A 27841-nucleotide genomic window follows, 5' to 3' on the forward strand; every position below is an offset into this window, starting at 1 on the left:
CACAGTGAGGCTAATAGATGCATGATGTGATTGTACATCATAAAGCCTAATGGACAAACACAACATGCAACCAACATTCTATCTCTGACACACAACCCATTTTATAAGCAATAAGACATTTATTAACACATTATTTCATCTTGCTTCTAAACTAGCAATTGATTTCCAACAGTGATGGTTTGTATAACCCTTGCTGTCAGCCTGTCTGACCTCGCAAACAATGTTTCACTTTTGAAATTCGACCTCGCCCCTCTATGCTGTGCACGAACGAGACATAAACTTTTCTGATCCATGAGAAATAATCAGTGGCGATTTTAGCATGTAAATCTTGGTGGGGCAAAAACAAAAAGTGGGATGCATGCCAGCAAAGCCACTACAGAACACTAAACAATACATTGCACTATAACTGTGACAACGGTGCCCACAATCTGTAAGGGCCTACATAAAGCTGTCCCAACAGCATTCCCAACATCTTACCACTGCTACACCTGGCTATCAGCGGAGCCTTGTCTAGCAGCGAAACAGTTCATTCAGCCTCATTTACTGCCTTTTAAAAAAAGCATAGCTGATATGGCTGACTTGCTTAAACAAATGTGGTTTCTAATGACAATTGAGATGTACAAACTATGGCATAAGGGGACGACAAGCGGATATGAGGCAATCCGTAATTTTGATTAAGACATTAATGAGCGAGCTAGGATGGACGCAGTGAATAACTATTTATTTAGCACTTTTGAAATGTACAGTGACAGAATTCAGAACATGGGCCATGTACACCAAGTCAGAGCCTTAGGATAAATAAAGGGGGCAGATACAGTGCCTTGCAAAACTATTCATCCCCCTTGGCGTTTTTCCTTTTTTGTTCCATTACAACCTGTAATTTAAAATGATTTTTATTTGGATTTCATGTAATGGACATACACAAAATAAAATGGAAATGTGGTACGTGCATATTTATTCACCCCCTTTGCTATGAAGCCCCTAAATAAGATCTTGTGCAACCAATTACCTTCAGAAGTCACATAATTAGTTAAATAAAGTGTTACATGATCTGTCACATGATCTCAGCATACTGCTAAAGCAACACTCGAGTGGTTTAAGGGGAAACATTTAAATGTCTTGGAATGGCCTAGTCAAAGCCCAGACCTCAATCCAATGGAGATTCTGTGTATGACTTAAATATTGCTGTACACCAGCAAAACCCATCCAACTTGAAGGAGCTGGAGCAGTTTTGCCTTGAAGAATGGGCAAAAATCCCAGTGGTTAGATGTGCCAAGCTTATAGAAACATACCCCAAGAGACTTGCAGCTGTAATTGCTGCAAAAGGTGGCTCTACAAAGTATTGATTTTTGGAGGGGGGGGGGGGTGAATAGTTATGCACGCTCAAGTTTTCCGTTTTTTTGTCTTATTTCTTGTTTGTTTCACAATCAAAAATATTTGTGCATCTTCAAAGTGGTAGGCATGTTGTGTAAATCAAATGATACAAACCCCCCAAAAAATCTATTTTAATTCCAGGTTGTAAGGCAACAAAATAGGAAAAATTTCAAGGGGGGTGAGTACTTTCGCACGCCACTGTAAGCAGACAATGAAAGCTCTTACAATATTCGATGATTACATTTCTCTAAAACAGGTTATAAGCTACATGTGCACCACCTAGTCAGAACAGTAGGCAAAATTAAGAGGGGGAAATAGACCAAATTATTAGGGTCTATTTTGAAAGTATGATATTGACATGATCAGTCCAATCAAAGCTACTGTACATGAACTCAGCAAAAAAAGAAACGTCCTCTCACTGTCAACTGCGTTTATTTTCAGCAAACTTAACATGTGTAAATATTTGTATGAACTTAACAAGATTCAACAACTGAGACATAAACTGAACAAGTTCCACAGACATGTGACTAACAGAAATGGAATAATGTATCCCTGATCAAAGGGGGGGTCAAAATCAAAAGTAACAGTCAGTATCCGGTGTGGCCACCAGCTGTATTAAGTACTGCAGTGCATCTCCACCTCATGGACTGCACCAGATTTGCCAGTTCTTGCTGTGAGATGTTACCCCACTCTTCCACCAAGGCACCTGCAAGTTCCCAGACATTTCTGGGGGGAATGGCCCTAGCCCTCACCCTCTGATCCAACAGGTCCCAGACGTGCTCAATGGGATTGCAATCCGGGCTCTTCGCTGGCCATAGCAGAACACTGACATTCCTGTCTTGTAGGAAATCACGCACAGAACGAGCAGTATGGCTGGTGGCATTGTCATGCTGGAGGGTCATGTCAGGATGAGCCTGCAGGAAGAGTACCACATGAGGGAGGAGGATGTCTTCCCTGTAACGCACAGCGTTGAGATTGCATGCAATGACAACAAGCTCAGTCCGATGATGCTGTGACACACTGCCCCAGACCATGACGGACCCTCCACCTCCAAATCGATCCCGCTCCAGAGTACAGGCCTCAGTGTAACGCTCATTCCTTCGACGATAAATGCAAATCCAAACATCCCTCCTGGTGAGACAAAACCACGACTCGTCAGTGAAGAGCACTTTTTGCCAGTCCTGTCTGGTCCAGCGACGGTGGGTTTGTGCCCATGGGCGAAGTTGTTGCCGGTGATGTCTGGTGAGGACCTGCCTTACAACGGGCTTACAAGCCCTCAGTCCAGCCTCTCTCAGCCTATTGCGGACAGTCTGAGCACTGATGGAGGGATTGTGCATTCCTGGTGTAACTCAGACAGTTGTTATTGCCATCCTGTACCTGTCCCGCAGGTGTGATGTTCGGATGTACCGATCCTGTGCATGTGTTGTTACACATGGTCTGCCACTGCCAGGATGATCAGCTGTCCGTCCTGTCTACCTGTCGCGCTGTCTTAGGCATCTCACAGTACGGACATTGCAATTTATTTCCCTGGCCACATCTGCAGTCCTCATGCCTCCTTGCAGCATGCCTAAGGCATGTTCACACAGATGAGCAGGGACCCTGTTTATCTTTCTTTTGGTGTTTTTCAAAGTCAGTAGAAAGGCCTCTTTAGTGTCCTTTTCATAACTGTAACCTTAATTGCCTACCGTCTGTAAGCTGTTAGTGTAACGACCGTTCCACAGGTGCATGTTCATTAATTGTTTATGGTCCATTGAACAAACATGGGAATCAGTGTTTAAACCTTTTACAATGAAGATCTGTGAAGTTATTTGGATTTTTACGAATTATCTTTGAAAGTCAGGGTTCTGATTTGACGTCATTTTATCTGTGGCCAATGACCTTGAACCTTCTAGGATGGACACTTCTAATGTAACTCTATGGCAGCACCCAAGGGACTAGAATTTTTTAGGTCTAACGTAGTTTCCCCATGAGTAACTGAACACTGAGCCAATCACGGCGCAACACTATGTATTTTCTGCTGGCTTGCCCCACCACCACAGAAAGCACTGAGTTAGGCTGAAACACCTGCATTTTGGAGCTGCCTTACTCAATAAAACAAAAAGAGAGACCATGTTTGTATGCGGCTTTATTAACTCAATTATATATATATATTATTTTGACATTGTTTGCAAACTGATATGAGACATGTATTAATGCCAAAATAACATTAAAAAAATATGGGGCTCAAAATAGAATGACGGGTCGCCTCTGATTATTAGCATGGCTATATCCAATTAAATGTCAATAGAAAAGCTATGAAAACAGTGTTTGCTGTCCTTCCAGGTGTAGAGTGTGTAGCTTATGTTGGCTAGGTGAGAGAAGACATTAGCTAGCCTAATGCATAGCAAAACAAATGGTAGGCCAATGATTTTGCAAGGATGAAAGTAATTGTTTTTTGTTCTCAAATGGAAGGATGAAATAGTATGTATTTACTTATCAAAATAACGTGCAGAACGCATTACAGGCATCACAAGCATATGTAAATTCATGACAGTGCAGCTTTTGTGATTGGACAGTGAGCATCCTAGGCGTTGTTCTTGACCCTGTTTCACACTGGCTATTTTGGCACCTTGTTTCTGGGAGCAGGGCCAGCTAGCTCACTTTAGAATGTGCAAGTGTGAACATTCGCTTGGCCCCGTACTACAATCTCCCTTAGCCCAGGAGGCTCTTAGCTCTGGGCTAAGGTGCAGTGTGAATGTGCCTAAAGAGGGTAGTAATTGTACATGCTGCTGTCAACGTGAAAACCTGTGCATTATTATACATTGGGTAATTAGCTAGCTGTTTAGCATGTAGCCCCCTCTAGCAATCAGTTGGTGGCAGTGCTGCTCAGAGCGCACAACAACAACAGAACGGCCGTGTTCAAGGGATCAAAACCTGTATCATGGGTAAATTGTGACGGACTGATTTACATTTGAGTCATTTAACAGACGCTCTTATCCAAAGCGACTTACAGTAGCGAATGCATACATTTCATTCTCCGTACTGGCCCCCCGTGGGAATGGAACCCACAACCCTGGCGTTGCAAACACCATGCTCTACCAACTGAGCCACACAGGGGGCTGATCTACAAATAGCAATGAGTAGTTATTTATGATGCAAGGTCCTTTGTACATCAGTCAGTCGGCAGTCCCCTGTGGGAAGATTTTTTACATGATAGCCTACACTGTCGGCTGCCATGTCCAACAAGCCCAACCATTTTGACTATGACGTCATATTTAGGGTTTATGACATACCAGGTGATGATGCGGGTTCTAGAATTGCAAAGTGTAACTCAAATTCTTGTACTGTCTGTTCATTTTATACCCTAACATTTTTTTTTCATAGAATAAATGCCACTGGAAATGATCCAACTTTCAACATTAGAATGAGAATTTTATCAGAATGGAACATATGGTATGTAGGCTATTTTCTATACATACAGTTATATTTCAGCTGCTACAGCTATTTCTTGAATATTCAACTGCTTTTTTTTGTTATTGTCTGATTTCTGATTAGGCCAGAGAAGACAATGACATTTGCACAGTGTGTTTAGTTTCATCTATAACATTATTTTGAGTTTGATTGTAGTAGGCCTACATTCCAAATGAAACTTGAGTAAGAATAAAAAGGGTCTTTATGGTCACTGGCCTTCTTATCCTATATACTACATTGCTGATTGAGAGGTTTGCATAGCTACTTCAGGATGGTGGTACACAGACCACCCCCCACCCTCTGGACCTGCCCATCCAAGGAAAGATCCCTTTTTATCTCTGGGGTCTCCAATGTCTACCACACAACCAAGCTCTGTGAGAGGGTAAGCAGCACTAAGCACCAGGTTAAGCAGCACTATATCTATTGTTTCAAGAACTTTGAAAATTGTAAAGGGTTCAAGCTTTAATTTCCTGTGCATCTGCATGTTTTACAACCAATGCTTACACGCTCATGAAATAGCCTATTATTATTGATGAGATAGATCCAATTCCATTTGACTGGTAGGGAGGTCAGAGAAACTTAGCACTCATCATGTCATCATGTCAGTTGGTCCAGCTGAAGAGTGACTTTGACCTGATGGACCCTAATGTCTACCTGTTGAGCTCTGGGTACAGCAGTCTCCATGACCCAAACCTCAGGAAATACCTCCACCGCAAAGACATCCACCAACACCTCGTTCCCTGGGCTTCATTACTAAGGATGAGAAAGTTACTGATCTTTCAGTCTTTTACAATGTGCCCTGCTGATTCCTTTTATGAACTATATCATAATGTTTGGTGTGATTGTAAGAGTTTTAGTGCACTTGGATAGTACTGACACCACAACATAACATCCCTCAGGAAAAATAAAGTTATTCTAAATAGAAGTTGTTGTCCTTAGACGCATCCACGTCTCTGCAGGCTCCACCTGCAGGTCTGAACTGGTAAGACATGAGGGCTACTGTTATTATGCCGACGAGAATGGCTGGATTGATTGATTGATTGGTCAATTGATTCATTGGTTGAATTGAAAAAAGAAATGGCATTAAAATATAGCCACAACATCAGTAATAAAATTAATACATAAAAGTTCATACACATCTCTATATTCCACTGAATAGGTGAAATAAAGTTCTCATAGACTGTAGCATTTTGTAACATAAAAGTCAAAATAACTTTTGGTACATTTATATTCAGTCACGGACTTGAGAACCCTCTCTCCCTGGTCTTAGTTGTGGAATACTAAAGGTTGTGCGTTGCTGCAGGAGGTCACCAAGGAGGTGAAGAGAGAGATGAGGCTGGAACGAGGCTGGGTCACAAACTAGCAGGAGAAAGAGAAAATGGTATGGCTTTGGGTTTTCATTTTACGTTTCAAGTCTCTTTAGTTGTCTTCACCCTACACTTACTAGTTTAAACTGACGGTTAAGAATAGCCCTGGGCTAAGAGTATGCAGTTGGAAAATACATTGTGTTTTGTTGCAAAAAGCATCAATGCCTTCGCCAACAGAAACAAAATACATGGATCCCAGCCTAAAATGATTTTGTTTTGATCCCTTGCTCACAGAAACGAGAGAGACAACAGAACAGACTGTGTCTCAAAAGGCCAGAAGAAAGAGAGGCATTCCCCAACCAAGACAGATTCACAAGACAATCCGGAGAGCATGGAAAACATCCTGATATCAGTATCAGATCCTGACAACACCCAAGGTGAGACTTTCCTACTGATGTTTGCTCTGAACAGACAGCCACGTCCTGAAGTATGGTGCAGTACATAAGCTCTTTGTAAAGGAATTTAGCCAGTAAGAGACGCGTTGATGTTTTGTTGATGTTTTGATCCCTCATCAGTCGACCTGGTTGGCTCCATTAGAATTAACCCCTCTGATCATCAACCCTCACCTTCTCCTCTGGAACAGAATTATGACATAACGAGAGTAAAGAATCTTAATTAGTGGAGCCGATTATTTCTGGCTAATGTCGGAAATAACACCCTATCTGGTCAAAACTAGGGCACTACATAGGGAATAGGCTGTAATTTCAGGCAAAACCTGTGTGTTTGTATGTGGTTAACATATATTAGTCATGAAAAGTTGTATTTGTGTTATAGAAACTCTCGGCTTTGTGTCAAAACATGGTCGAAGCAGTGAATCATAAATCCATAATCTCTGCCTACAACCTCTGTAGTAGGAGGCTGGGCTTCCTCTTTCATGTTTTGGTGTAAATATTTTTTAATTTAGTAAATTAGCATTATAATGAAACACCACACTTAGCTTAAAATCTCTTAAGGATCCGCCCCTTTAATGTATTATTCCAGCACAGGCGCACTTAAGATTTTGGTCACTAGATGGCAGCAATGTATGTGCAAAATTATACTGATCCAATGAACTATTGCATTTCTGTTCAAAATGTTGTATCAAGACTGCCCAAATGTGCCTAATTGGTTTATTAATAACTTTTCAAGTTCATAACTGTGCACTCTCCTCAAACAATAGCATGGTATTCTTTCACTGTAATAGCTACTGTAAATTGGACAGTGCAGTTAGATTAACAAGAATTTAAGCTTCCTGCCAATATCAGATATGTCTATGTCCTGGGAAATGTTCTTGATACTTACAACCTCATGCTAATCACACCGATCCTGTAGAGGTTAATCACAATGGCCATTTTGTTTATAACATGATGGTTTGTTTATAACAATCTTATAACTGTAGCTTCAATTTAGAGTGAAAAAAATGATCATCATTTTTTGCCTTAGGTGACTTTAACTTATTTATTTATTCTATACTTTATGTGTATGGTATAAAGAGTGTTTTGTTCATGTCTGGTAGAAACTGAGGGCTCAGGGCTGGTTGACTCTGTCTCCTTCACCTTGGCAACCTGTGGCAGTCTGATTGGACAAGCTGGCTCCCTTCAGTCCATCACCCAGCAACTGTCTGAAATGTAAGTCTGCACTTTACTATGTATAAAATGTGCTGTACAAATATTGATTGATGGATTGACATGTATGGTCCACTGAGTCCATGAGTTTTATCTGTAAAAGCTGTGGTTCTGTCCGTGTTTCCATTAATATTTTGTTCACTATAAATGGCTGTTGTGTCTATGGCAGACACAACAGCCAAGAACAAACTTCTGGAAGTGTCAACTATTGCAGACACAACAGCCAAGACTGAACTTCTGACTATTGAAGATACAATGGCTAAACTGGACATAGAGAAAGAAGAGATTATTGCTGATGTGATACCCAAGACTGAAAGTAAGGAGTTGGCCACTGTTGCAGGTACAACAGCCAAGATTGAAGTTCAAGAAGTGGAGACAACTGCAGATGTGATGGTCAAGACTGAAGTCAAGGAAGTAGTTGAGATTACCAAGAGCGACACCCAAGAGGCAAAGGTAGAGGCTAGTTTTGAGACAGAGATCAAGCTGACTGAGGGGTTGAACATTGACACTAAAATGGAAGAAGAAGCCAATGCTGAGATCAATGCAGATAAACAAGACAATACTATGTCTGAGAATAACACCAGGAGCTATGAGCTTATTCTAACAGCTGGAGAGTCCAAAATAGAAGTCAGAGATTAAAAAATAGAATCCAAGATAGAATTTAGGGATAAGAATATTGATGCAAATAATGAAACTATGGATGCAAAGGATTCTGTTGAGAATGCATATGCTGAGAAGAGTGAACACAGCCATGGCAGTCATGGAAGCCCTGAGCTATCTCAGTCATCATCAGACAATGATGAAGGTGGTCCTTCGATGTTCCCCATAATCAGCATGTTGAAGAGCGCTGCCCTGTCCTCAGACCAGGTTAATGAGATCATAGACAAGGTATTGTTTTTTGTATATTATTTAACTAGGCAAGTCAGTTAAGAACAAATTCTTATTTACAATGACGGCCTACTTGTAAAACCTCCCCGGCCAAACCCTCCGACGCTGGGCCAATTGTGCTCCGCCCTATGGGACTCCCGATCACGGCCGGTTTTGGTACAGCCTGGGATCGAACCCGGGTCTGTAGTGATGCCTCTAGCACTGCAATGCAGTGCCTTAGACAGCTGTGTAACTCGGGAGGCCATTGTACTGTCCCTTGTTTTAAGCATAGTTTATTCTATTGATTCTATGGACGTCATGAATTGTACATGTTCCACCAGCCATCAGTGCTCAGCCTATGTGTTCTGATGTATGCATGTGTATAAATAAAATGAATTCAATTCAATTCAAGGTGATCGACGTCCTGACTGGGGAGGGCCACGAGGTCATCTTTTCCGAGGACAGGCCAAGTGTCACCTCCAGCCCAGAGTACCAGCCAAGTATGACCTCAAGCCCAGACTCCACAGTGTGTATTGCCTCAAGCCCAGAATTCGGACCAGGTCTTACCTCTAGTCCAGTGGAAAGAACAAGCAGTTCCTCCATACCAGTTAGACAAAGCAGTTATTCTGCCACCCCAGGGTCCAGGCCCAGCTCAACGAAAAGGATCTGTCAGACTGGGAGATAATGCCCTACGCCAATAGCATTGTTAACATTATCATGCAAAAGATGCACCATAACGATTACCTTTACGAGTCTGTGAGTGGCCAGAGACCATTGTCCCCAAGAAGGCGATCACGCCCAGCTCTTCTGTCACAATACTGTCCTCAGGACAACTCCGAGATCTCTGTGCTTTACATCCCCATGAACCACCAAAGAATGTCAAGACAGAGAAACAACAACACATCTCAATAATTCAACTTTTGTCACAAATCAGCTACTTTGATGACTTTGCAGCATCTTCGACAAACATTTTTACCATTTGTATCTTCCCTACTTCTCTGCTATTCAAATCTGGCGTTTTAACAAAAAATCTTATTCTGATAAAAAGTTTATTTTAGTAACAGCATCAACAACATTTTCTGTAACTTATTTGTGGAACCGAGGTGAAATGGCTAGCTAGTTAGTGTTGGTGCGCGCTAATAGCGTTTCAATCGGTTACTTTACTCACTCAGAGACCGTGAAGTAGTTGTTTCCCTTGCTCTGCAAGGGCCATGGCTTTTGTGGCGCGATGGGTAACGATGCTTCGTGGGTGTCAGTTGTTGATGTGTGCAGAGGGTCCCTGGTTCAAGCCTAGGTTGGGGCGAGGAGAGGGACGGAAGCTATACTGTTACATTGGTGCCGTGACCAGGATCACTGGTTGCTGCGGAAAAGGAGGAGGTCAAACGGGGGGTGAGTGTAACCGATGTGAAATGGTTAGTGGTGGTGCGCGCTAATAGCGTTTCAATCGGTGATGTCACTTGCTCAGAGACCATGAAGTAGTTGTTCCCCTTGCTCTGCAAGGGCCACGGCTTTTGTGGCGTGATGGGTAACGATGCTTCGTGGGTGTCAGTTGTTGATGTGTGCAGAGGGTCCCTGGTTCAAGCCCAGGTTGGGGTGAGGAGAGGGACGGAAGCTATACTGTTACATTTGCAAACAACTGCCATATTGACAACTTGCCAAAACAGTTAGAGGGTATGACATCTTCGTCTACTTCTCTGCTGTTGAAATCTGTTCGCGGAACCAAAATATCCATTACAGATCTAACGATATAGCTGTTTTAGTAACTGCATTACCACATTTTCCCCAAACTTTTTCCAAACAACTGCCGTTTTGACCAATCCCCCAACAAGTCAGACAAAAACATAAAGTGCATGAAATCTTCCTCTACTTCTCCGATTTTCAAAACTGAAAAAAAATTAGAGCTAGCTTCTACCAATCAATAGAATGGGCTGTTTTAGTAACCCATCAACTGCTCTCTTTCTAGATGCAGTTAAGTCATGTCAAAAGCTAGCAGATTCTAATATAACTACATTCTGTTTTGAAGTTCACTTTTCTTGCTTTGTCTCAGAACACTATCGTGAATCTAGCAGAGATGTTTTGTGGGTCAGAGTGCAGTATTTATTTAGTTTCACACTAAAAACATACTGTATGTCAGCATGTTTCTAACACTGGCTTTAGCAATGGAGTGAGCAGGCAAGCCAAGGCAACTGTTAACTAGCAACAACTGGCTCGGACAACAACTGCCACCTTTCACTCCCTTCATATTTCACCCGATCACTTCTCATTGCACTTCTTTCAGTTTTCATACGTAACAACTGTAATTTAGACACTGACCACAACCATGCAACTACTGACCACAACCACGCAACTACTGACCACAACCACCCAATTATTGACAACACAACTCCTGACCATAACCACACAACTACTGACCACAACTACTGAACCACACAACTACTGACCATAACCACTGACCACAACCACACAATTACTGACCACAACAACTGGCCACACAACTACTGAACCACAAAACTACTGACCACAATCACAAAACTACTGACCACAACCACCCAACTATTGACAACACAACTACTGACCACAACAATACAAATACAGACCATAGCTACTGACAACAACTCCTGACCATAACCACACAACTACTGACCACAACTACTGAACCACACAACTACTGACCACAACCACTGACCACACAATTACTGACCACAACAACTGGCCACACAACTACTGACCACAACTACAACTACTGACCATAACTATACAACTACTGAACCACAAAACTACTGACCACAATCACAAAACTACTGACCACAACCACACAACTACTGACCACAAAACTACTGACCACAACCAATATACTACTGACCACAACTACTGACCACAACCATACAACTACTGACCACAAAACTACTGAACCATACAACTAATGACCACAACAACACAACTGCTGACCATAACTACTGACCACAACCACACAACTATTGACCAAAACCACACAACTGCTGATCACAACTACTGACCACAACGACTGCTCTGGTCTGCACTAGCTCTGGTCCAGTTCTGGTCCTGGGCTTGCACTAGCTCTGGCTTGCACTAGCTCTGGTCTGCGCTATAAATTATAACTACTTAAATGTGCATACATTTGCACATATAACCTACCGACAATAATTGTAACTCTTGAACCGTTCAATCTAGAGACACCAAACCAACTTTCACAGGTTCGGGCTATCCAAACTTCAAATTCTTTAAACTTGTATTAACTAATAACTATATAAATGTGCACACATTTGCATAACATAACCCACCAACAGTAGCTCTTAAACCGTTCCAGCTACATACACCAAACCAACTTTCACATGTTCAGGCTATCCCAACTTCAAATTCTTTAAAACTTTTTTTATCAAGTATAACGATCTAAATTAGCATAAAATAACTCATCAACAGTAACTCTTGAACTGTTCAAGATAGATACACCATACCAACTTTCATATGTTCAGGCTATTCTACATTTTTCAACTATAACCAGTCACCACCATTATACTATAACATTTTCCCAAACCATACATACTTTAAAAATGATTTAAAGTAAAACTTTTTAAACTTCTACCACAATAATACTTTTAAAGAGTTTAATCCATTCCCATCAATTGTACTAGAAGTACAATTTCCATCTAGTCCATGTTATTTGTATTATTAAATGTATAATAAAAACAAATAATTCAGCCTTTGTCGCTATTGATACTATGCAATGTGTCCTAATTGTAAATAAAATCACTCTTCTATCACAGAGAACCTGCATAGGCCACAGTGTTCAGAGGAGATTCACTGCTGAGTCTCATTCCAAGCTCTTGCCATGAAGCAAACTGAAATGGGTGGAGCTGATTAGTATGCTGTGTATATTGATGACCAAATCCATTAGCTCCCTGTCTCTGGATAGAGCTTTTCAGGTTCCAGTTGATGCAGTCTCAGGTAGGAGTCCTGAATACCTTTATCGATCATATATGATATTCATAACACCTCATATTAGATTGAATTTGGTGCAAAATATGCGATAGGCTACTGTATATTATTTCATAAAATCCTGATGTATTTTTTTTCCCACAGATACAAAGGAAAGGAAAGCTTCTGCTGTGAAGTTTAGTACGAATACCAGAACACTGGTGCCAATCCCCTCCTCGCCCCACCCTCACTAAGCCTGTCCAAGACGACAGCAGGAGGAAAATCCGACCTCTCCAGACTGCCAAGAGGAAAGTATCCCAAGGGTTAGAGGCAGACCTGTAGCCAGAAGGTCACTGGTTGAAATCCCAGGCAGGGCAATGAAAATGTGGGTACTGAAATTGCAATTCAAGGGCTGGTGGTTTCAGAGAACATTTTGAATATCCTTTGCAAAATGGACTAATAAAGTTATATTCTTTCTTCCCTTATTCTCAACAAAAGAAAGGGTGGTCAACTCCATGGTCTTGGACATTTCCAGGACCACTAGTAGAAGCAGTGGGATGGTGGCTCAGCTGGGTTGTCCAGTCAAGAGCAACAACAGTCTGTTCAGCGAGCTTCCAAGCCCCTCTGCAGCCACCTCAAACACATCCCTGGGCGCCTCTGAGATCATTGCGAATCTGGATTCTCCAGACTTCATGTCATCCAGTAGCAACACCAGCCCAAGCCCCCCAAAGGAACAGTAGTGACAACAGTCAACTAATGGAACTGCAGAAACTGCGTTTTCTAAATATCTAGGCTTAATAAAAGTAATTTTGCATTGACATTATTGGGTCACTTGTTCATGATTTAATATGGTTAATATGATAATAATACAAAGTAGACTACCTGGATTTTGCCTTTTGAGGTGTAAGCAAAGATACTGGTAACTTCATTTACATTTTAGTCATTTAGCAGATGCTCTTATCCAGAGCGACTTACAGTTAGTGCATTCATCTTAAGATAGCTAGGTGGGACAACCACGTATCACAGGCATAAAAAGGTTAAAAAAATCCTCAATAACGTAGCTGTCAGTAGAGTCAGAGCTAGAAAGGGGATGTGTCAAGGTGAGGAGGATTATTTAAGATAATGTTTGAAGAGGTAGGGTTTTAGATGTTTTTGGAAGATGGGCAGGGACTCTGAACCTGGTTCCACCATTGGGGTGTCAGGGCAGAGAAGAGTTTGGACTGGGCTGAGCGTAGCGGTGGGAGGGCCAAGAGACCTGAGGTGGCGGAACGGAGTGTTCGGGTTGGGGTGTAGGGTTTGAGCATAGCATGAAGGTAGGAAGGGGCAGTTCCTCTTGCTGTTCCGTAGGTAAGCACCATGGTCTTGTAGTGGATGCAAGCTACAACTGGAAGCAAGTGGAGTGTGCAGAGGAGTGGGGTGACGTGAGAGAACTTGGGAAGGTTGAAAACCAGACGGGCTGCTGCATTCTGAATAAGTTGCAGGGGTTTGGCAAAAGCGGGGAGCCCAGCCAACAGCTAGTTGCAGTAGTCCAGACAGGAGAGGACAAGTGCCTGGATTAGGACCTGCGCCGCTTCCTGTGTGAGGTAGGGTTGTACTCTACAGATGTTGTAGAGCATAAACCTGCAGGAGCGGGTCACCGCTTCAATATTTGCAGAGAATGACAGGGTGTTGTCCAGGGTTATGCCAAGGGTCTTTGCATTCTAGGAGGGTGACACTGTGGAGTTGTCAACCCTGACGGAGAGGTATTTGAGCAGGCAGGCTTTCCTGGGGAAGGAGAGCAGTTCCGTCTTATCGGGGTTGAGCTTGAGGAAGCAGAGATGCGTGTCACCACCTGGGTGTCAGAAGGGGGAAGGAGAAAAATAGTTGAATAACCCACTAAAGGTTTCCACGTTTGTCGTAATTCCTTGCCAGCAAATCATGAACGCCGTACAACAATTGAATGTGTCGTAAACATTCCATAGTGATCATAACCAAATATTATATATTATATTGACAAGATAGCCCAGGGACCGCTTTTACAATAGAAATGGAAATATATGTGATGTCAGCTGGGGAAAAAGGGCTTATTCTCACGCGGAAAGATTTGGGGTGGAGTAAATCCTCTCGCTTCGCCTCTTCCTCTCGGTCATAACGCTGGATATTATAAAGAAGTGCGCCTGACCTCTACGCTTTCCTGAATGTAATAGACTACACGAGACCAACATAAATGAGCATTTCGATTATGATGTTTATTAGTGTAACAGACGGTCTGCTGTTGGTTATCGTCGATTCGTAGCTATGAAAACCCTCATCTACATCACCACCGGGAAATTCCAACATCACTTTGTTTCATCTGCCTGGCTGAAAGTGTAGGAATTGGTGGTCTCAAATAGGATCATATTGAACCGTCCGTATCAAACAGAACCCTGGTATGGTACTGATACCTATTTTTATGCTGTTCATGGGATATGCTTTCTACTTAGCTACTATTCTCTAACGTTAGTCTGTTCATCACTGATTTTTGGGCTAACTAGGTAGCGTTAGCCTAGCTAGCGCGTTAGCCTAGCCAGCTAAGCGGTCATACGAATGCAATGGGTCACACACACACAGCTGTTCTTTAGGTTGATAGACCGATATGATGGATAATATCACAGTCGAATTGTTCTCCTCATGGAGTGTATATTTTGGGGACATTGTTTGCATACACTGGATGCGCTTGGTGACGTTGTTGATTCAATGACGACATGCACCACTAACTTACCGGTATTGGAACATGTTTGTAGTTAACGTTACTGGCAACACGCTAGTCGATGTTATTGTTAGGTAACGTTAGTTAGCAAACATTAGCTAGATCATTAGCAAGTTGCTGCCTATGTAGATAGCGGAGGCAAGCACAAGATAGCTCCTCTATTCGGGAAGCCCGAACATTTCTTAAAATCATGAAACATTGCGAATACCAGCAAATCGACCCGCGGGCACTTTCAACGCCAGCACCAACCCCGACCCTGCCGCCACAACACGCTGTTGTTGAGGAAGAGAAGAAGGGGGAAACCGCACGGAGAAAATGGGAAGTTTTCCCCGGCAAGAATCGCTTCTACTGTGATGGACGGATCATAGTGGCTCAGCAAAGCGGTGTCCTACCACTCACCCTCGGCCTCATTTTGGTCACCACTGTACTGTTCTTTGTTTTCGAGTAAGTACACGTTCTCGTTTTATTTTGCATTGCTTTGACACAAAAATGTTTGCCATTAAAATGATGCCACACAGGTTTCAACAAACCATGGTAAGTTGGGTTGTGTGTCTAGCAGTTTAACCAATACAGTAGATTCTGGTCACAACAATAGAGAAATAGTTTTAATGACATGTTCTGGTATTACATATTCTTACAAGTGTCTTGCTGAAATGTGTGATACATCTCCTGAGACTATGCTACAGTAGTAATTAAAAAGTGGAAGTTGATTAAATCCAGATCCTCTCGGTGGTTGAGAAACTATTGCAATATTGTACTATTGTGTTTGACAGCGTTTTCAGTTTCTCATGTTGAAAATGAGAACTAGTCCTGATTGTCGCTGCAGTGCTCTGCAATCAATCTTGTCCTCTTTAGTTGTCCTGGTGATAAAAAGAAATGACCTTAATGAAGCCAGGCTGCATTAACAGTCAGGCCAATTGTGATTTTTATTTTCAGTACCCGACACACGGATGCGCACGATTTCAGGTTGCGGGAATGAACCAGGAATTCACACATTGTCAGTCAGCGCGCATGTATTATCACCCACTGAAATAAGCTATTACATTTTTTGGAGGGGGGGTTCTCCTAGGCTTACAATGTTGTTTTGATTATTGCTTGAACAGTCACTAGGATTATATTTGGTTGTGATAGTTGCAAAATACCTATTTTGAATTCAGCAGTTGTTAGAATGCTAACGCTGATTGACAGCCTTGTAGCAAAGCTAGCCAAAGAGCCATTTTACTGGTTGACGTGTTTTTGAAGTATAATGAAATTGATTGGCGAGGATGACACGAACTTTATATTAAGCGGAACATTTATACAAGACCCACAATCCAATTTATAATCCAAAAGTAGTGTGAAATACACTCATAAGCAACATGTAAATAAGGCTTTAGATTTTCCTGAAGAAGCGCTCCCGATCGTACGCAGATAATGCACAGTAATATTCTGAATACATTGTGAAAAACGAATACTTAAGCTCACCATTTGAGCTCCACACGGATTTACTGCATTTGTAACTAGCAGTTTACATATTAGCAGGGAGGAGTTTCTGCCAATTGCACGCACATCGCCCTCTTGTGGCAGTTTGCAAACGCAGAAAGGGGCCTATTGGTCTTTTGATTAATCAGGTCAGCTCTTCTGCCTATTAATTGGGCAAAATATCAGAGTTGGGTTTCCAGTGTAAACACACCCTTAGTTTTAACATATAAGCCAGTCCACTTTAATTGTTGCTTTATATAGTCCTCTTTTTTTCTTTGTCCTGCCACCACAGCTGTCCCTTCCTGTTGAAGCACCTGACCGTGTTCATCCCAGCAATTGGAGGAGTGCTGTTTGTGTTTGTAGTCATCTCCCTCCTGCAGACCAGCTTCACTGACCCTGGCATCCTGCCCCGGGCCACACCGGACGAGGCCGCAGACATTGAGAAGCAGATCGGTAAGGGCAACACATACACACCTGAAAGAACATTCTTCCTTTCCCACTCACTTTCACAGCTTTGTGTACACATTCACCATTTGTTTTCCTGCTCCATTTCCTGGTATCTTTTTGACCTTTTATCACCAGTTTGTTTGCTCCAGTTTTTGACACTGTAGTAGCAACATATATGGTAGTTTCCTGCTTTTTTTTGTTTGAAGCAATGCATTATTCAGCCAACAAATGGTTGAACCACACACAGTCTCTTCTGACCGGGCATGGAGGGAGGGAGGGAGGGATAGAGATCTTTGAACTGTTAGTGGCACTGCTTGTTTCTGTGTGGGTGGTCAGTCTGCTGTGTGGGTAGTTAACTCTGCCGTTTAATTTTGTGAAAAATTAAAGGACACTGGGCCCATTGCAGTGGGTTGCCACTAACATCGCTCTCTCGCTCCCCCTCCCTCATTTTCTCTTCATCTCTTTCTCTGTCTTTGTTTTTTGTAGAGTGGAAACTCACTTCATGTAGAGGGGGTTGTGGTTTTAAAGAGTAATTTCATTGTGGCACCAAAAGTTTAAAAAAAAGTTATTGTGATGATATTCTCATGCTCTTTTAATGTGTGTCTGTTAGGATGACAGAGTGTGATGTCCACTCAGCTTTCTGCAACATGGTTTAGGCCTAAGTTGTCATATCTGCTGGTTAGGCCTTTTTTCCTAAACCAGATGAATACTTAGTTCTGACTAGCTGCCTAATATTCAGCTGTCTATCAAACATTGTGACTCCGTTGTTATCTTGAACCTACCTTACACTTTACTATTAATGAGCTCAGTCTAATACATCAAATCATCACTCAACTGAACCATCACTCAACTGAAACAAAAAGATCAGAATTGGACTGCCTGTCTAAATGCAGAATATGGGACTGCCAGGCAGGCAGCGCACTTTCATACTTTACATAGAGCCTGTGTTGATTGATTGCCTCCCCCATGAAGCCGCTTTAATGGACACCACTCCGCCAGCAATTAGGCCTAAAGCTACTACTGCCTGGATCACAACAAGGACACATACACACAAAGCATAGGTTTTACTATACTAGTGGGGGCCAAAAATAGATTTCCATTCAAAATCCTATTTTCCCTGACCTCTAAACACCTAAGCCTAAAATAAGAGAATTTTCATTGTTTTACTATCCTTGTGAGGAATTTGGGGGATTTCGGATACCCAAGAGAATAGTAATACACACACACCTTGTGTGCTATATCTCCTGATATGTCCTCCCTGTCTTTCTCTCCTCCTCAGATAACTCTGGCTCTTCCACCTACCGACCCCCTCCCCGCACCAAGGAGGTGATGATCAACCAGCAGGTAGTGAAGCTCAAGTACTGTTTCACCTGCAAGATGTTCCGGCCACCGCGCACCTCCCACTGCTCCCTCTGTGACAACTGTGTGGGTAAGGACTGGTGACAGAGGTGGACGTTCAACACGGGACACAGACAGAGGGACATACTGACATTTTATTAGACTGAATTATTTAGGCTATACACAGCCTGTTACTGAGATTGTTCAACAAAAGTCTTTATTTATCAGTCTTATAAAGAGGATTTATTAGTGTTGGTCTCCTCCATTAAGATGCTGATCAACTCTGAAAGCAGGCCTTCTTCATTTTCTTTTTCGACTTTTCTACATTTAATTCACATTTATTTTACTATTGAAAGGGGCTTGAGAGCTTGGCCTCCATGTCAATGAGTTGTCCTTTGTAGATATTTGTAAATGTTCTTCTTCCTCAATCTTTCTTCCTGTCCTCCAGAGCGATTCGACCACCATTGTCCCTGGGTGGGGAACTGTGTTGGGAAGAGGAACTATCGTTTCTTCTACACCTTCATCGTCTCTCTGTCCTTCCTGACAGTCTTCATCTTTGGCTGCGTCGCCACACATCTAGCACTGAGTACGTAGTCTACACAGAAGACACTGCCCAGGCTTGTGATTTTGTATGGAACTGTTGCGTGGATCCTGATTTATTGTCCTGTCATGGTTTTCTGTATCAATTTTCAATGGTTCTGTCCTCAGGGGCACAAGGAGGGAGAGGTCTGATGTTTGCTCTTCAGGAAAGTCCAGCCAGATATCCTTTTACCAAGACTGTGTGTCTAGTGTAACCTATCTGATCCCCTCATAATACCACTCCCTGCCTCGTAGTCTGGTGTTAGGGCACCTAAACTGTCATTCACTTCAGCTTCTTGGCCGTACTGCAGAATACGAATGGGTCTCTCAATCTGTCTGTCCAGCTGACATCTCTGGTGATATTTAGATACTCAAACCATAAATGTTGTCCTTGACTTTTCTTCCTGCACTGCTGTGGAGCTGGTGATTTGCTTCTTTTCAGTTTGGTCTATCTTGGGCCTCTCAGGCTTCCATACCTACCTGGTTGCTTCTAACCTGACAACAAATGAAGATGTGAGTAAATGCCAATGAGTGTGATATCTCTGTCTCTTCTGGGATATGTATTATACACTTAAAAGGTTCAGTGCAGCTGTTTTTATCTCAATATCAAATCATTAAGTATCTTACTGTGGTTGTTTTCAATTAAAATGGTCAAAAAGAAACAAATGCATCTTAGCAAAGTGCAATTTCTCAAGTAAGAATTTAGCTAGGACTGTCTGGGAGAGGTCTGAGTGGTAAGGGGGAAACGGAAAATTAGCTGTTATTAGCAGAGAGGTTTGGAACTCTTTCTTATTGGCCTATAAACTCATTTACCACATAGTGATGCCACCATGGAAGGCCAAAACTCCATCCCACCAAAATGGAAACATTTCAGATGGGCTTTTCAAACAGCTCTTACACTGAGGGCATTTTCAAAATGTCATAGTATTACTCCAACCTTATAGTGTGGAAATGCATATAAAACCCAGGAAAATCAAATGTTTTACTGACTGCAGATTTTGCGCTTTAAACAGTTAAGTGACCCTTCCGGTATGTTTAGACTGCAGATGGAAAGTAGCCATGTAGCTTAACCTGGTGTCATGTTTGTTATGCCTGGTCCCTGACAAATAAACTAGTCTAGGAAGAGGACTAATGGTCAATCTTGTGTGTCTCTTGTTCCCAGATCAAAGGCTCGTGGTCGGGGAAGAGTGGGGCGGAGGACACCGGTAACCCCTACAGCTATAACAACATCATTACTAACTGCTGCTCTGTACTCTGTGGACCCATGCCTCCCAGGTGAGACTCAGCCTGGTTTATAATGTATATTTCATAGGGTTTGAGTCAGTTCTTTCTTCAAATCAGTCTATTTAGGAAGTGTTTAAAAATGCCCCATTGTTTTCCGACGATTTTCTCCAATGCATGAATTTAATTTCTAATCGCTCCTTGATTTGACTAAGAAGGAAACTGAATTGACATGAAGCCTGAATTATTTGACTAACCTGTTTCCTCCATGTTGTTCAGTTTGATTGACAGGCGAGGCTTCATGCCAGTGGAGGAGTCGTCCCAGACAGTTGCCACGGAGATAGAGCTGGCCACTAAGAACGAGATAAACGTGGTAGGAGGGCCCACGCCGTCCCAGCTGCCCCCTTGTGCATTGCAGGTTCCCCCCTCCCCTATACCGCTACCTGCAACCCCAAACCACCTTCAGCCTGATTTGCAGACCCCAGTTTAGTTGCCTTTTCCAACCGAACCCAACCCCCTTTGACTGTTGCCTGACTGGCTGTTGTGTATGGGGTCACCCCCTCATGACTTAGTCCCTCATACCAGTGTACTGTAGTACTATTGCTAAGAGTCCAGGATCCTGTTGTGGTCATTACATATGTTGTTGCCTGATCCTGGTAGTCCAGTCTACACCAGACTGTTTACAGTTGACAGTAAAAGACTGTCTCTGGCTTGAAAGAGGAAGTGAAGCTGGCTGCTAGGCCATGTTTGACCTGGGTGTAGCTCAACCGTTAGTTACTCACGCCATTCCATGCCCTGATGTTATAATCAGGCAACTCAGTGTTATTTATGTATTTCATTTCAGTGAAAAGGGGAACAGCCTACATATGATTCATCCACTTCCCAGCTGGGTTAAAGGTTTTGCCCTTGTTTTGTAGTTGAGGAGAAACGTAGGCGCTAGGAGTTTTTATTAAAATGTTTGTTTACAAAGTGCGACTGCCACTGGGTTTTTAGTTGAGTCTGACAGCAGTGGCACTCTCCAATCCTTCAGACTAGGCCTTCCTTCTGTTTACATTCTGTTTACATTCTGTTTACATTCAAGCAATAGCGATAAGCTCACCTAACCTTGGTTTAGGTACAAGGTCACTGTCATGTCTGCTGGAAGTTTGCGGATTAGAATTTATTTGCACATAAGGAGTTAGACCAGAGAGAGAGAAGAAGCACAGTATTTATACTTTTAGCAACCACATGCTGGTAATGGAAGTGGTTACTGCTGGGAATTTACCGGTCACAAATACGTCTGTACCCAAGTGCTGTTTTCATTTGTCTCAATCTGGACACCCTCCCTCACTGATATTCAGTTGGTCAGCTGAGAAGGCATGGAAGAGGTATTTTATTTATGCTCATGGAATTATCTTTGTTTACAGAGTGTGAAAACACACTTATTTGTCTTCCCTCAATGTTGTTGTTGTTTGTATTTGTCTCTGACGTGACTCTGTATTGGAGTGTGTGTGTTGTGTTCTGTGTGTCATACCATAATGTAATGGTCATGTTAAAAGTGACATAAAAGCTACCTGCATTTACATTTTAAATGTTTTTAGTAATTTAGCAGACGCTCTTATAAAGAGCGACTTACAGGAACGATTAGGGTTCAGTGCCTTGCTCAATATCACATTGGCAGATTTTTCACCTAGTCGGCTCGGCGATTCGAACCAGCGACTCTGACGCTGGCCTAACACTAGGCTACCTGCCTCCCTCAAGCCAGTCAAAATCATCTCCCTCTTACTGTTTTCTTATGCTTTTAAAAATATTTTTTATATTACAATCTTATATTATTTGTCTTTTTGTTTATTTTGGTCATCTAAATATTTATACGTCATTTTGGAATAAATTATGTCCATCTGAAATGTACAGTAATAAATATTGCATTTTAACAATGAAATAAATACATTTTATTTCCAAATGAGTTTAATAGACATGCATTCCTTTTTTAATTCTCACCTGTGTGTTACAGTTAAGATGTAGCATAATCATACGTGTGAACAGTCCCTATGTCATCATTGTCACTAAGCCTTACCCCTGTGTGCCTATTCCGTAGTGTCAACTGGTATTGTGTGTCTCCGTATTTGTGTGTATGGCCCATCACCACCCCCCACTAGGAGGACAACTGTCTGGACTTTGCTCTGTCCTGTGCTGGCTGATGAGCAAGGTTAGTGGAGACAGACAGGTTGGTGAGATGACCCCAGGTAGAGTGCAGTAAGAGTGTTTGGCTGGCCTTACCCGTCTCTGTGGCTACTGTGTCTACATCTGCTTCAATTGAATGCCAATTCACTTATTTGGAAGTACTGAGTTAAAGTGAATAGAGCCCAACCCTGGTGCAGAAGGGAGGTTTTCTAGGGGGCCCTCTCTCTGTGCCTGGTTGCTGTTTGCTTTGTTTTTCTGCCTGCCTGGCTGGCTTCTCTCACAGTGCTACTATGCTTCTTCCTTTAACACGGCTGATTTCAACCACGTCAGGATGTATACCATCACACACAGAATCAGCCTCTCTAAACTCAAGGTCCAGACCTGTGAGGTTTGGAATATCAGACCGTCAAACTGAGGAAAGGATAATGTCACATTCGTTGTACTTTAATATATTTGTGTTGTTTTCTTGTCAGCTATTCCTCCGATACACTCATGCATGCTTAAATGCACAGATAGTGAGCCCCAAAAGTATTGGGACTGTGAGTGTTTTGTTGTTTTGGCTCTGTACTCCAGCACTTTGGATGAAATGACAATGATGGAGGTAAAAGTATTGGGACAAATTTACTTGTGTATTAAAGTAGTCAAAATTTGAGTATTTAAACCCATATTCCTAGCACACAGTGATTACATCAAGCCTGTGACTCTACAAACTTGTTGGAAGCATTTGCTGTTTGTTTTGATTGTGTTCCAGATTATTTTGTGCCCAATAGAAATCTATGATAAGTATTGTCATCTTGGAGTTGCTTTTATTGTAAATAAGAATATAATGTTTCTATAGACTTCAACATGAATATGGATGCTACCATGATTATGGATAGTACTGAATGATGATTTGAGAAAGTTACAGATGCACAAATATCATACCCCCCAAAACATGTCTAGGGGGTATGATTTATTTGTGCGTTTTAACTTTTTCACTAAACGTTTGACTATTTTAATACACGCAAGTGAATTTGTCCCAATACTTTTGGTCCCCTAAAATGGGGGGGGGGGACTATGTACAAAAAGTGCAGTATTTTCTAAATGATTTCTGGATGAAAGTTTAGTCTGCACTTTAACCTACTTCATAGTCATTGTTTAATTTCAAATCTAGTGCTGGAGTACAGAGCCATAACAACAAATGTTACTGTCCCAATACTTTGAGCTCACTGTATATGTACACACCAGACAATGATCAAAATAACTTTTTCAAGCAGTAGACTCGTTAATAGTTTATAGCGATTCAGCCTTTCCAACTGCTTCTTAAATTTGGAAGCATAAATGAGAATTGTTCCACATAGGCGAAAATGCAAACACTTCTAAATTCCCCTCGGTGGTCAGGTTCTGCATGTGTTAAATGTGCGCTGACAGCTACGCCAGTCCTTTACATAACATCATAAGAGCATCTCTCTCTCTTCTCAAGCAATCAGACATTACAATGTTTATGCTCTGGTGGGTTTTTGTTGACCTTTGCTACTTCATCTTTCAAGTAACTTTCATTTATCTGTCACTTTTGCAAGTGAGAATAAAACCCTCAAAGGACCATTCTTCAAGGCAGTAGCCTTGTCCCCTTACCGTGTAGGGGTCTTACCTTACTCCAACAAGAATTTGACGTGATCTCTGGTGCTGTGGAAATACGTGCCAAGATTGATACAACAGCACTGTGTTACTTTGTGCTTCCAAGTTACATTTTTTTTATCATCTGCATGGTTACCCCTCACCAAAATGACTCTGTTACCAAGCATCAGAATACCTGCATGTCCTTCTTGCACCACCTCAATTACCTATAGCTTGACCTTTGACCCATAGTTTTGCTCTGCATAGCTGTCTGAGTGATCTCTCTTCTCCCCTGGGGGATTTCTGTTCTTTTTTATTTTCAGCTGAGCTAACAGTTCTTGGTTCTTGTCTTTTCTGCTCCCCTTGTCTCATCTCTTTCTCTCCGCCTCCCTCTCTACTTCTCCCACCCAGTGCACACAAGGAACTAAAGATCTGTTGGAGTCGGCATCTCGCTCTCCGTGTCCCCAGACAGGGAAACCCCAGACCGTCTCCACTTCCTGTCCAGACAGCATTGACCCAGCTGACCAGGCGGTGACCTTTAACCCTGCTGTGACCTCTGACCCTGACCCTGTTGCGGTGCCCTCTCTGAAATGCGGAGGCCGCCACCACAGCCACACCACCAGTCCTCCGGACGAACCCCGTCAGCAGCACCACCACCATAACCGGCACCACAAGACGCGGTCGGCACGGAGCAGCAGCAAGCGGGCCGCTCTCCACATCTCCAACCCGGCTTACAACTTCAGCCTCAGCCCCCCCACCTCTCCAGGCCTTGGGCCTAGTCATGGTATAGGGGCAGAGGACCACGTAAGGGACAGCTTTGCCGCATTGCACTGAGTCAAGCAAACTCTAACTCCCTCTGAGTGAATGAACCTGCGCCTTGCTGCCTTCCACAGCTCTACGCTCTGCATGCTGTACAACAGTTTAGTCCCACTTGCCAGACTCATGGAGCACGGCTATAGGAAGAGACTACAGTCAGTCTCACTGGATGCAGTCAGGTGGAAGCTGGTCCATCTTTTATAATCTGTGTAAGTCCACAAGTCCTCAGAGAGGTGGGACATGACGGAAGCATCACCAACACCCTCTTTACGTCCTGGGCCTATGTGGTGGATGGGGACAAGGATTATGTGACTATTAATTTGGAGCTTAAGGATGTATTACTGAGGATAGCTATGGGTGTGTGACCGTCTGGGGAAGTCACTGTACGGTGGCCAGCTTTCACTAGCTAGGCCTACCTCACATCTACTACCGATTTGTATAGCCTGCTTGGGCCTTTACTAGAGTGCAAATGAATGGAGAGCCCTTCTAGAGATACATTACAGCTTCCTATCAGAAGAGGGCACTACCTGCTATGTGAGTTGCAGGGAGAGTGGTACATGTAATGTGAACACTTATATAGGACACACAGACAGACCTCCAAATGTAATTGAACTGAATAGCCCCTTTGTTTACAGTGAAAAGCACAACGAAAGAGCTGGTGTTTTGTGGTGCAAACTTGTATAGCTACTCAGTGAACCCAACATTCTTCTTTTGACACACTCAAGCAGAAGAGACCTAGCCAGCACTACAGGGCCTCATTCAGACCGTTATTATTCTGGGTGGCCAAAAACTAGCCTAGCATCCAAACTGATGTCGCTATGTTTCACAATGGTGAGTGCAGCGTTTAGTCTGGTTTAAGGCTTGACAAACTTTGGGGATTACCTACCTACTGATTTGGGATGGCTCAGATTATTAGAGTAGCTGGCTTGAGACCCAAAAACCTGGCTGTGTGAGTGCCAAACAACCCAAATCCTTTTATCTAAAAGCAGAACTGGACGGATGAGCTTGAGTTGGTATGTGATAGGTTAGCATTAGTACATAGAGCTTTCTATATATCAATGTCTCTGACCTTGAAGAGATCCCCCCACATCGATAAGAGTAGCTCTCGTACTTAGCCCTAGACCCACGGACAATAGTAAGACTGACTAGTATTCACAACACGGACATGACTGAAATGCACTGGCAGTTGAGGACGTCTTGAAAATCCTAACTGCTGTTTTATGGTTCAAAACCAACCATTCATTCTACAGTAAAAACTCAAGACACCCCTACAGCATACCTCAGAAATGCTTCACACAGGAATGTTTTCCTTTCTTACTAAAGCAGTGTTTCTCATGATTCATATACACCTCTATAATACTGCTCTGTACCTGAGACATGTTAGCAGTATCTTGCGTTGCATGTGGTTGCCTCATGCCATGTCCAAAGAGTCCTTCCTCCTTGAGTTGCTTGCACTATTAGTCCAGACAGGATCACCAGCACTAATTACTATTCCATAATCCACATATTAGATGTGTGAATCTGATCCCTTCCTTGATTTTGAGCAGTGATACTAGACCAAATTAGCCTCTTGTTCATTTGAACCATTTTGTTTTTTGTGCGGTTTGACAAATCTAATAGGGTACTGTGTGATGTGAGAAGGCACACTGAACCAGGGCATCTGAATAGGAAGAATTCAGAGTGTGGTTTCAGATTGAGACCTGTCTTTGTGTTTTATAGGTTTAGTTATTTGATATGCAAGTTAAATGTGAAAGTTCATGTTGATCCACTTCGTTACGCCTACCCCTGCAATAATTTGCACAGAAAACGCAATGAACTGCCACTGAGCATGAAACGTGAGCACACTGAGTAGTAGGGACACACAATGATCACTTAACACTGACAGTCCAGTTCATACAAGTAAAATGATATTCCTATTGTCCACTTGGACCTACGGTATTCACATTCACTAGAGCAGAGAAGAGAATTCACTGCACATTTTGTATTTCAAAAAGTGTTTCCCTTCATCACAACAACTTAGACATACTGTAGATCAGTGGTCATCCACAATGCATTTCAAATTTGATTCTAAAGGGCATTTCCTGTTATTTCAGCCAATATTCCTCAAAATGAAAAGCACTGACTTTACAATGGTTTATTTCATGTCAATCATGGATCTAGAATGATTGGTCTGTTGAGCTCTGTGCTTATTTATGTTCAACATTATTGATTCTTTATAGAAAACCATAAAAACATTTGTGTGTTTATAACCTGAGTGATACTCTTGTCTCCATACAGTAACTGGAATTGATGCTTTCTGTTCACGTGTTACACACCAAGGCCACCAGATGGCGATGGTTACAACTAAATGGAGATTTTCACACCGTGTTTACACACTTTCAAAAGAGCTCTCTTCCCAGAAAATAATCCAATGTTTGTTCAGTCAAGTAGTTACATAAAAGGCTCTCAGACAATACTATGTTTATCTTTTGTGTTTGTTTTTATTTACTGGCAAAATGGCCCAAACATGTGGACGTGTCTCCCTTTAGATGTTGATAGTATAACAGGGTTTTGTCATTATTAAGCAATTCAAACAGATGGCCAGTGCTTATATTGTCTGTAAAAAAGAAATACATCTAATGTAGGCCAACTGAATCGTGGGGAATGTTGCACAATAAAAGATGAACTCAATGATATTTCGTCTTCCTTCAGCAACAGGCCCCTGCATGTCCCTTAATTGTAGCTTGCCTGTGCTGTCTGAATGATGTTGATGGTTACACAGGGCATGTGCTGTGCGTATGACTGGAGGCTACCTTTACCCTCTCCCTGTGTATGCATGGTGTGTATGCCTTGGAATATCAGGTAGTGTTGAGTTAGTAGTCTAAAGCCATAGAAGTCTGTCTTGTTTAAGAAGA

At 42.4% G+C, this 27841-nt stretch overlaps 1 protein-coding gene across 2 annotated transcripts; it reads left to right on the top strand.

Moving 5' to 3' along the window:
- Window positions 1-14232: 14232 nt before the first annotated feature.
- LOC106570247 (palmitoyltransferase ZDHHC18-B-like) lies at window positions 14233-27196 on the top strand. Of its 2 annotated transcripts, XM_014142357.3 has the most exons (10): window positions 14233-15770; window positions 17080-17240; window positions 18514-18663; window positions 19021-19158; window positions 19281-19332; window positions 19562-19664; window positions 20314-20426; window positions 20652-20745; window positions 22450-22560; window positions 24543-27196. In XM_014142357.3, exons 1-10 carry the CDS (start codon window positions 15517-15519, stop codon window positions 24963-24965), a joined length of 1599 nt encoding a protein of 532 aa, XP_013997832.1. In that variant the 5' UTR covers window positions 14233-15516; the 3' UTR covers window positions 24966-27196. The 2 variants fall into 2 exon arrangements, with proteins under 2 accessions (XP_013997832.1, XP_013997833.1); XM_014142358.3 differs by lacking the exon at window positions 22450-22560 and having other exon boundaries at window positions 14239-15770.
- Window positions 27197-27841: the final 645 nt, after the last annotated feature.

Source organism: Salmo salar, chromosome 14 (assembly GCF_965601325.2).
Source record: "Salmo salar chromosome 14, fSalSal1, whole genome shotgun sequence".
NCBI classification, from domain to species: domain Eukaryota; kingdom Metazoa; phylum Chordata; class Actinopteri; order Salmoniformes; family Salmonidae; genus Salmo; species Salmo salar.